At 38.4% G+C, this 11640-nt stretch overlaps 1 protein-coding gene across 1 annotated transcript in view; it reads right to left on the reverse strand.

Annotated features, from left to right (window-relative positions):
- Positions 1-1977: 1977 nt before the first annotated feature.
- FAM91A1 (family with sequence similarity 91, member A1) overlaps positions 1978-11640 on the reverse strand; it is a 36641-nt gene continuing 26978 nt past the window's right edge. Inside the window, exons 15-23 of the mRNA XM_006879464.1 lie at positions 11546-11633; positions 10124-10258; positions 9890-10003; positions 8114-8186; positions 6585-6734; positions 5889-5993; positions 5289-5412; positions 3783-3852; positions 1978-2163 (exon numbers count right to left, since the gene is read on the reverse strand). Coding sequence (XP_006879526.1) covers positions 1978-2163; positions 3783-3852; positions 5289-5412; positions 5889-5993; positions 6585-6734; positions 8114-8186; positions 9890-10003; positions 10124-10258; positions 11546-11633 — 1045 coding nt within the window. The remainder of the gene's footprint in view (positions 2164-3782; positions 3853-5288; positions 5413-5888; positions 5994-6584; positions 6735-8113; positions 8187-9889; positions 10004-10123; positions 10259-11545; positions 11634-11640) is intronic.

Below are 11640 nucleotides of genomic sequence, written 5' to 3' on the forward strand. Positions count from 1 at the left end.
TTTTCTCCAAAAGTCATGATCATGTTAGGTTCTCCCACCCCACCCCCCGCCATTATCCCTCAAAGGAAATATAGCAGCAAAACGCTTTCATTATTTTAAGTGTGTAAATTCACCAGCTGGGTTCACTTCCAATGTCTACAAATATGCATTCTTTATTAGTGTACATGTCATCCCATCAGACTTAAGACTGCTAATATGTGAACATATAAAACACTATATAGCTAATGTGAGCAAAACAAGTAAGACTGAAGAGGCCTGATCAGATGCAGTATTTTACAACTCTGAAGTGAAAAACTAGAAAAGTTACATACAGGTCTAAGAGCACTAGGAATGTACAGTATCAATTACTGGAAAAATAAATGAGTGATTCACAGTTATAAGAAATTATTTTAATATTAGTATGTATTTTTTCCTTTCATAGATAAACATTTATAACATACACTCGGCTTCTACCTCATATAAGACAAAGTAGAAAACTAAACGTTACTGCATTTATCCCAAACACTGCACTGGCTATGCCAAAGGTAGCCTGGTCCAAAATATTCAATTCTACAGGTAGGCCACAGTATTGAATGCATGGTTATGTTAACAGTTTTAAGAAAGGCATATATTTCCAGAAGTATGTTAAATACACAAATATCAGTTCTAGAAAACAACTAAAAATTATCAGCAAAAAATGTTTAGCTTTTAACATTCCCAAAATTTCTAATGCTTTACGTATTTTAGATACACATTGTTTGACCAGTTCATTTGATTACAGTTTTAAAGTAGCCAGCAATTATTACTCTAGGGAGAAACTAGACAGTAACACTGCACAAACTTCCTAAGGAAGGTGACTTGCAATATCTAAAAAGCAATTCCAGTTATTCTTATTAGCATTTGAGATACTAAAACAATCAATGATCCAAGAAACACTTGGAAATTTTCAATTTCTCCTTTATAAGTTCCTTCCAAAACTATTCACATAAATTTAAGATCCAGATTGCTTAAGAATTTATTGTGAAAGTAAGCTTATCACTAGCATGTTCTGATTCTAAGACATAATCTCCATGCTTCCAATGTGCAGTCCTGACCCCAATCACAACTTGGTTTAAAAACATCAGATTCCATTTCATAACCAATCATTGGTATAGCTACTAAACAAAGATAAACCAGGGCGAAAACGCACAGCGGCCAGAGCTACTAAATTGGGAGAATATCTAGTTTTCCATAAAGACTCTATGAAAAATATAAAGCCCATAGTGTGTGACAACAGAATTCCACGTACAAACATTGTTTAAAAATAGAACGTTTTCCAAAGCTTTTTGTGAGATGTCAATGAATCATTAAGACCTTATAAATCAAGGTTAAGTTACACATAACGATGCTGACATACATACCCTCAACACTATTAAACGGATATACATAATTTACAGATACCTACAGGTATTCTTTTTTTTTTTTTTTTTTTACCTACAGGTATTCCTAATGCCTCACCCAATCACTTCTCACGGGTTATTTGTTTTACAGTTTTTCTAATTTAAGTATCAAGAAGCCTTTTTCAGAAGAAGAGGTCTATCTCTTCCCATGATCCCCCTCCCACCCCACTAAGAGTCTCAGTAACAAAATAGAAAATTAAACAAGGTTTATGTTTGATAAACTAACATATAAAATTACCATTGCAATATTCATAGTGACTGTTTATAAACATAACAGTCTTCATAAAGCCTATAAAGTATATCCTCAGTTTTATAAAAGAAATGCAGATTGTCTCAAGGTAAAAAATGCAGTGCTGGCTGCTACAAAGCTCTCTGTTGCATTAGGATGTGCGGCAATGAGTATCACTCCGGAAAACATTACCATGTTCCCTATACTTTGGACGTCAGTTAAGCACGAATGACTCTGCAGCAGAAGGATGCTTTTTAGTGGCGGGGCCGAGAAAGCTAAAGCTAAAAAAGAAAAAGGCAGAGCGTGTGAGCAACAAAGGCTGGAACCAAATTATTGCAAATGGAGATTAGCAATAAGAAGTGAGGAGGGAGACCAGCCACTCCACTCTGACAGGACTCCATCCTTAAACATCAAGTTCTTGGCAGGAAGCGGGACTCCTGTATCAGCATTCGATGACTGTGAGAACACACTGGGGAAACTGGCCTCTGTGTGGACATCCAGTGTTGAAGCACCTTCCTAAAGATCAAGAAATGTGAGAAAATTCTTGTCAACCAACCCTTGTGTAAAAAGTGTGCAATGTAACAATGAATAAATAGAAATCCAAGTTCTCTATAATCTTTTCTTAAAATCTCAATTAAAAAAACAACAACAAAAAGAAAACCACAACTGTGCAATCTAACTGATGAGAATGATGGAGTGTGAGAGATACTTTCCCTACAAGTGCCAGTTAGGAGCAGAGGGGTCACTGAGATGGTAACGCAAACAAAGCACTAGCGTATCTATACTTATCTATGGCATCCTTGTAAAAATTCAATATACTATTATTTGAAAAATAGAAACAACTGATTGTCATAGCAGTGTGTATGTGTAATAAACGCACCTTAATACATACACATGCTCAACTCTTTAAAACTGAGGAGAGGGCACAGCTACGGACAGCGCTCACTTGATTTGACAAGTCTCCTAACTCCTCTTCTGCTCTTGCTATTCCCCAGTCAGTCACCAAGGTAACCTTTATAGGCCGTCAGGAGTCATGTGACTCTCCTCTTGAAAAGTCTCTAATATTTAATAGCTTCTTTCTGCAAACTGCATGAAACACAAACTCTTGAATGTATTCCACAAGGTCCGGCCCTTCTCTTCAACCTTACCACTTTTCAGGAGACTTCACTTACACTGGCATCTTTCTGTCTCCTTATACACTGACTGTGCTCCTAATACAGGACTTAAACTTCCACCAAGCCCTCTGGAAAACTCTTTTCCAGCCTTCAGGTTTCTGCTAATACACTATTTCACCTTTACACCTAGTTAGATAGGCCCACCTCTGCATTCACCGTGGAACCTAATGCACTTACTGAAATCTAAAGTCACGTACATATTTTAATGGTGACTTGGCTCCTGTCTCTCACACACACCTCATCAGCTCCATTAGTGGGTGTATATACCACTTTATGCCAGCACCTGGCATCTGGCTCAGAGCTGTCCACAGAGCAGCTACTCAAGTATTTCCTGAATGGCGAATGAAACAAAACTTAAAATACTGACGAATTCCTAATGATGGACTGGAGATTCTAAATAGAAATGTTCCATTGAAACAGTATATGTACTTAGGGATAGTCTAGAGAATCCTTTCCTCCCTGACGGAGAAGAAAGGACAAAAGACGCTGAGCCCTGGCCCTCACTCCAACAGTGGACCACTCACTGCCGCTGTCTTAGTGGAAGGGCGCCATAGCTGAGCACCAACAGTAGTGAGCTAGGGCCACATTTCTGCTGAATGAGGTCCTGCCAGAGAACACATGGCCCATGCCTGAGACTCAGCAGAGCTGGTCCAGGGAATCGTGGGCATGGCAGCTCGGAATCAGCAAAGGAAGCGAATGCTTCCTGCCTATCATGAAGACTTAAAATGGCCTGTACATTATAATGGGCTTCTCGTTGTATACCATGCAGTTGGAACAGAGCTGACCCTCTGGCAGGTTTCAGAAGCAGTAAATCACACAGGAAGAGAATGCCCATCTTTCTCCCACGGAGCAGCTGGTGGTTATGAACTATGTGCCTTTGGGATTGCAGCACAGCTTCCTGCCTAGGCCATCAGAGCTCCCTAAATGTGCTAAGAGAACCTCATTTGAAATTTCTGTTACCTGGAATGAGTGAACAAAGTTGAGGACTTGTAGAGATAGTTTTCTACTGGAATGTAAGAGATTTTGAAGGCTGAAAAAAAGAAGAAAAATACAGTGATAAGGATATCTCATAATAGCTTCATTTTAGAAATTTAAATGCATTTATACACATATAGAATAATCTGAAAAATTCCTTAAAACAATTTGACTGCTTTTTATCAATGAAATATTTTTGCATGGTTTAGTAAGATGTTAATTTAAAAAGTATGAATAGCCAATGCAGAAGAGATGTTGTTAAAAATTGTTTCATAATTAACTGATACAAATGTTAAATGAAATAAAGCTTTTAAAATGAAGTCTTGAGGCACTCTGAGAGACGGCAACTATCATATAAACTTTAAATCTCCAAATCCATTTCAAATACAACCTGATAAAACTTAATAAACATTACCGCATCTAAATGAAATGCTTTCATTTAAAAGAATCCAGATTATTAACTGTAATAATGATCTTTATAATCTTTTAGTTATTCCACTTTGCAAAAAGTGTTCATGTGTGTTTCTTCATAGACACTGTTGTGGTGTTGTGCACAACTCGAGGTCAAGTCGTAACTGACCCACAGCTGATCCTCCAGTGGGTTTTCAGGGCGGGTAACTGCACAAGAGGAGACTGCTCGTTTTTCTTCCACAGAGCAGCTCGTGGATTTGAACCATATACCTTTGGGTTGGAAAGACAATTCCTTACCACTAAGCCACAGAGCTCCCTTATAGATGTTCAAATTATTTGCCAATTACATACTTCATTTTCTGACACAAGCTACCTAAATTGCGCCTCCCTGTAACATTCCCAGTGACACACATTCACTGGTACTCTTGCCTTCTAGCCTAGAGAATCTCAAGATCTTTACAATACTGTCGTTAGCAGCTCCTCCCAACAGGTCAGAACTTGCATATGATGAGCATTATGATTCCATACAAATAATTCTCAAAAGTACAAAGTGACAACAACTTGAAAAATTAGACAGACATGTAAGAGAGCAACAAATTACATTAAGAGGGAAGGAACAAGTCACAAACAGAAGGTAAAAATGGTTGTGTAGCTCAAGGAACATAATTGGTGTCTAAAGGGTACATTCAGAACACTACTGCATTAGTGTATGTTCTGCTGTACAAGTTCTCAACAAAATATTTTTTTAAGGAAAAGAGTGAAAGAAAATTGTGTAAGACAATTTTCTATAGACAGTCTTTTATTTTAAAAACTAGGGTCACACTCTATATAAACAGAAACATTTCCACGACACCTTCACTGAAACTAGGCAACAAAGCAAAAATATTATTAATTGCCTCAAACATGTGTTTCCACGTCTAATTTCTAATCTCCTAAACGTGAAACCCTTATACGAGCAATTTGTATTCAATCTCCAAAATATACTTGGTAATTAACTCTGTGTGGAATAAAATAAAGGAAGCTACAGTAACTACAGTGAATTAAAAATCCAGCAAATGAAAAACAACAATAAACTCTTACCTCTCTTTTCTGCAAAGGCCATGTGTAGCAATTTTCCTGCAAACCTTCCGATTTAACTCAGAACTAAACAGTGGAATTCCGAAGCACAATTCGAGAGGAACCCAGTCGGCTTCTGCTGTGGCCCCTATGAAAAGAGAAATGAACTCAGTGCTTTAGTCACACACACAGGCCCCATGGTTGACCCAGGCTTCCGAACCTCAGGTGCATGGGTTCCTCCTACCCAAGTGACACCACCAGTGAGTGTGGGAAGGGAAAGAAGCTCGGAAGGAGCCACCGGAACTCTTGGAGAGGGTAACTATTTTTTGAGTAAGGACATGTTTCTGGGAAGAAGGTACATTGCTTTCAAGAGATATTTAAAGTACTCTTTTGCCAATAAAGGATACTGTAAGATAAGAGAATGGATATAGGAATAATAACACTGAGTCATTCTTTTTTGATTATGTTTTCATAATAGTTTTCTATATATGCAAAAAATATCAGAAATCTATGTTAATACAAATGACAAAGTAACAGAAAATGTCTTAACACAAATGCCTTAGCAGAAAAGTTCAAATTTAGAAATAAAGTTAATCAAATTGTAAACCATTTTCAAAGCCTTACCAAAGTTTTGCTTTGTGGTTGAATCTATAGTTGCTTCCTCAATGACCATTTCAAAGGATTCTGTACTTCCATTTACATCTGAGCCAGAAGCCAAATCATGCTCTCCTTATAATTCAGAAGACACACACTGTATTAGGATTCAAGTAGCATAACCTGTCACCAAACCAGTTTTGACATAGAAGACATGGTAATGATAAGGAAGAAAAAAATTAACAGTCTTTGGTTTAAAGCAGTGGTTGGTTCTCAACTGGGGTAATCTGGCTGTAAGGATGGCACAGGGTAGGACAGAGCTCAGATCTGTGGTTCATAGGATCATTGAATACTCGATTCAATGGCACCTAAAAACAACAGACATGTTTAGGCATCATGTCTAGGGGCACAGAATGCTAAAGGTAAGCAGAGATGCTAAATATTTTATAATGCGAGGGCCAGCCTCCTACAACAAAGATCATTCAGCCCAAAATGGTAATAACACTGAGACTGGGCTACATAGTAAATGAGACTGAAAAGATAAAACACAAGCTTAGACTCTCACCTAGATCATTACTATTAGCATCTTTCGGCTTATTTCCTTGCTCTGGTTCAAGCCACTTCTATGCATCTTCCACACTATCATCCCTGTGAATGTCTAGTCAGATTGAGACCACACTAAACTCAAAACCCAATTATTTCTAATTAAAAACCCCACTGACCTACCTCTCTCATCGGAAGCATCGCTGAGCTTTCGGTGTGCAAGATGACTAGAGGCGTTCAGCATCGTGACGTAGCCACAAAAGTGCTGCAGGTCCACTTTGCTCCTCAAAGTCTGCAATGCTTTGTGAACCCCCATATTGACCCGGGTAAACTCTGAGAACACAGAGTTGACATCATGCTGTAAGTGAACAGTTTGAGAACAGCAGGACACTTAAATGCAATTTTCTTTTATCAAACAACTCTTTGAACTACTCTTACACTTCTTTAGACTTTTAGCTATCAGGATCCACTTCTGCAAAGAAGGATCTGTGAATGTAAAAGGATGCTGTACGTAACATGTATCACAAACACAGTCCTCAGGAGACACTGGTTTTATCAGAACAAATCCCTATTCTCCTGGAAGTAAAATGGACCAGTTAGCAGTAAATTCTCCAGACTTCTTTATGTGTTTGTAGTTTGTTTCAAATATGAATACTTGGAGGACTTCCACCAAGAAACACCTTAAAGTACATCACGTATTTTTTTAGTCTCAGAAAAGATGGTATTATTCTTACTAAAACTAAAGTTAACAATATGCTTATATCCATAACCAATCAATGTGATGTTAGGTGAATTATCATAAATGTCCTATCCTCAAATGAGCTCTAGTGGCACAGAAGTTAAAGGGCTTGGTTTTTAACCAAAAAGTCAGCAGCTAAAACCCATCAGCTACTCTGTTAAGAAAAAGGAAACAGACTGTTTCAATGTACAAAGGTTTACAGATCTGGAAACACTATGGGCAGTTCTGTACAGGCAGTTCAACTACAGGGTTGCTATGAGCCAAAATGTGAACACAAGAACAGTAAGCTTTTGGGTTTTTGGTATTCCATTTGAATTGGACAAATCTGACAAAAAAAGATCTTTATAAAGTTGTCTGTTTTCTTTATGAAGTGTTTAAATGAAATGATATCACCCTGAGGACTAAAGTACACCTGACTCAATTCATGGTTTATACAAATCACCTATCATCCCTCAGACACATGACAGATGGACAAAGAAGAAAGACCCAAGAACTGATGCATTTGAATTATGTCGTTGACAAAGAAAACTGAAATGTACCACAGAATGCCAAAAGAACAAACAAATCTGTCTTGGAAGAAGTCCTGCCATAATGTTCCTGAAAGGTGAGGATGGAGAGCCTTTGTCCAAGTTCTTTAGATGTGTTATCAGGAGGCCCAGTCCGTGGAAAGGGGCATGATGTTTGATGAAACAGAGGAAGACCATGAAGGGGAAGGACTGGTGAGCAGGCCCCAACAACGGGTTCAGACACAGCGATGACTACGAGACGACGCAGGACCAGGCAGTGCTGTGTTCTACCGGACACAGGGTGGCAGTGAGCTAGAACCTACCTTTTGCCAATACACTTTAACAGCAGAGTGACAAGGCCCTACAACTTAAAGGATTTTAAGAAGTCACTTCCTGCTCTATTTCCCAACGAACTGTTGTCATGCTTAATGATAAAGTCATACGCATACAATTTAAAAGTAAGGTACCTCCTTGTAGTTCTGATTCATCAAATGGGAAAGGTATATGGATGGTCTCTCCTACCCCATGTAAACCATGGCCCTAAACATAAAGAAACAAAAGACAAAAAGCATTAAAAACGTCTTGTATTTCCAATACTTAAATTACAAAGAAAGACTATGCACTTGATAGTCTATATTAATAATCTCACAAAATTCTCTCAACTACTTGCGATAGGAAGCAAAGACAGTTTATGTATATTAACTTGTAAGGCAACGTTTTCGCAAAGTGGGTCACGGACTAACGGAAAAATCAAGAGGCAATTTAACAGGTAAATCACGTGTTAGCCAAGGAAGGACTGGATAATATCCCTGTCACAACACCAGCTGTTTGCTTTGATTTTAATACGGAAAAGTTATGGAAGATTCCCATAATCCCATAACATACCAGGGACCAAAAAGGGAACACTCTAGAAGCTGTGCTAAAATAACATATATACAATTATTCGCTATAACATTATAATGACAAATAATTGGAATCAACAGAAGACTAGTTAAATAAAGCACATAATTTCTTGAATGAGGCCGCAAACATGTTCTTAACATTTCTTAAATCCATTTCATTCAATTCTCATTTCCATTTCTCGGATATGGAATGTCCCAGTGGACAGAAGGCGATGCTACCAAGCCGAAGGTGAGTGACTTTTAATCTGTGGCCCTCGGGCCTGTCTTTCATTGTTTTTTGTTAAGACATTCCTCTAGGTCGTATAGCCCTGGTGTGTCCACTTGCTGTACAGCGGTAACTTGTGGTTGCTGTGAGGCTGAACACTGTGACACTGATGTGTCAAATTTGTTAATGGCTGGTTACCCAATGCAGACAGAGAGTGGGGTGGAGCTCTCCAATAAAAACAAGCTTGGAAGGAGGAGTGGCATCCACTTCCATAATAACTTGCCGAAACCCTATGAATCTGGAGAGAGGATGAGAGACACCCAAGCATTGAGGACTCTCCTTCATAGGGTCGCTATGAGTCGCCGGCAACTTGACGGCACTTAACAACAACACGTCTCTTATATTAACTAATACTCGAAAGTGTACTTGGTCTTATTTTTTAGGAAGCTACCCGCTTTCCCATCCATTGTCAACACAGCGTCCATACTGACCTTCCTAAAATACATCGGCCATGCTAACTCTGCTTAGCTAAGCCTTGTAAAGTGGCCGTTACCTGGAGTTTAGAATGTAAGTTCTCCAGCAAGACAACCAAGGTCTGCCACACTCCAGATTCTTCTTGGACTATGATAGACTACAATGCTTACAAGGGTCTAAAAACAGGTTTTCTCATCATTTCTTTGCAGAAAAGGCTAATTCCAAAAAACCATCCTTAACCAATTTTTTTAATTAGCAGGATGGTAAAACTTAAAGGACATATTCAAAATAAGCAGTTCTAGAAAGGGGCAAAGAATAGTTAAGAGAGTAATAGGAAAAGCTTTCTTTTGGGGGGTTATGAAAATATTCAAAACTTGTCTTGAAGGTGGCACATTCTGTGAATATACCAAAAGCAAGTGATCTCCACTGATTAAAGCAGTGAACTCTATGGGATGTGGAATAAATCTTGATAAATGTTAATAGTCATATAGCCAACATAGGGTAGCCTGGAATTTCTCACTTCAAAGTCCTTGTTGTTTTTACTACCTAGACAAAGGACCCAGACTAAAACCCAGATCTCGAGTCTTTTTAAGTTTCAAATTACTAAACAAATTATGATCTAAAACACAAAACTCAGCTTATTTAAAATAAGGTGGCAGTACCTGTATTAAAACTGCAGAATGTGTTAAAGCATCATTCAGCATTGTGAGCACATTTGAAGTAGGAACCACCCCAGGATCATGGCCCCAAGATGTAATCAGTAATCGATCATAACCCTGCAAGAAACACAGACGGCACTCAGAAATAAAAAAAGCAAAAATTCAGAAAATAATCTTTAATACTCATCAACAATGTTTACCCTCCTCCAAAGTACAAGAACACCTCACGCAACATACCTGGAATATATCTGGCAGTTTTCGAAGCCTTGTACCTTTGGACAGTAAGAGAGATGGTGGTCCTTGCCCAGTGATATGGTAAATGTACAGTTTAAACCAGACAGAGCTGACTTCCGGGATGGCTGGTCCAATATGCTACAATCACAAAAGAGGGGAGATACAAGCAGTATACTTAGATAAAGAGCCACATTTCTTTAGTGCCTAGGGACAGTCTCACATAAAGCAACTCATGTCTCATTTTCAAAGGTAATTTCTATGATTCTTATAAAAACTGTCCATTCTCTATTCAAATAGTTACAATTTTATCCTAGAATGAATAAAGCATGTTATCTCATTACTGTCATTAGGAGCATGGACTGTGGTGCAGACTGTCTGGGTCTGAATCTAGACTCTAGTCACAATACTTTATAAAGGTAACTTAACCAACTTTTCTGCACCTCAGTTTGCTCATCTATAAAACAGCAACTATTGTGTAAGGGCATTGCAAAGTTGTTCTGAAAGACTTTAAATAGTACGTGGCATATAAGCTATGAATGACATATGGTTTGTCCTAAGAGAGGCCTCATCCACACATCTATCCTGCCATTTAGACAGTTAATGGTTTCCTATAAAGAAGGCATTAAAGGATAGAAGGAAGATGGGGAAGAAAGAATGGATGGAGATAAAATTTTAAAAGGTTAGTAAGTGCAAGTGTATAAGCTACAAAGGGGACAAAATTTGAGTGGGGAAAGATTGCCCATGGAAGCAGCTGGAACTCTCCAGGCAATAAAATTAGGCACCTCAACCACCACCTTTCCCTTGTCTCACACTATTAAACCCTGCACTCTTCTAGAAAACCAGGTAGTGTGAAGCACTGGACATAAGCAACATAGCCTCCCTCGGAAAAGGGGGCCTCACAACTTTCTTATTAAGTAAGCACATTCCAATGCAACTAAACTATTTTTAAATGCAACAAATTTCTTTTTTAAAAGTAGGAGATGAAAACTAATTTTCACACATAAATTGCATAGCTGGGTTAAGAACAGTTCTAGCTTTCAAGGGCAAGATTTCCTTTTTAATTTGTTTAGCATTATTGTTTCATTTCTAACGCAATTTTCCTAATTAGATTTATTTCATCACTCAAAGCAATCAAGGCTTAGAACATCCAGGAATATTCTCCATAAAATATTACAATAAAATTTTAACCTATGTGTCACAGTCACTAAATAGTAAAATAAGCCAATCAGACCTCAGAAATGGAAAGAGTCTTATCTTACAATAGCATAAAATACCAAAATTGCTTCCTGAATTGCCACCTTTAGAAGGTGCTATCTGCAAACTGAGATTTAATGGCCAGAACTGCTAAACCACTTCCTCCAGTCACCCTGAGAGAATACAGAACTCGGGCACTACTGTTCCTGCTCTTGGGTGAGTGCAGCTTACCTGAGGGGTGCAGCTGCTGACCGGTCGGATTTCATTGGTCAGAGGCGCCATGGAAACAAGCAGAGTGTAATTTTTGTTCAGAACTCTGCTGCAAG

Source organism: Elephantulus edwardii, unplaced genomic scaffold (assembly GCF_000299155.1).
Source record: "Elephantulus edwardii isolate Elephantulus edwardi_28Jun2011 unplaced genomic scaffold, EleEdw1.0 scaffold00003, whole genome shotgun sequence".
Lineage (NCBI taxonomy): Eukaryota > Metazoa > Chordata > Mammalia > Macroscelidea > Macroscelididae > Elephantulus > Elephantulus edwardii.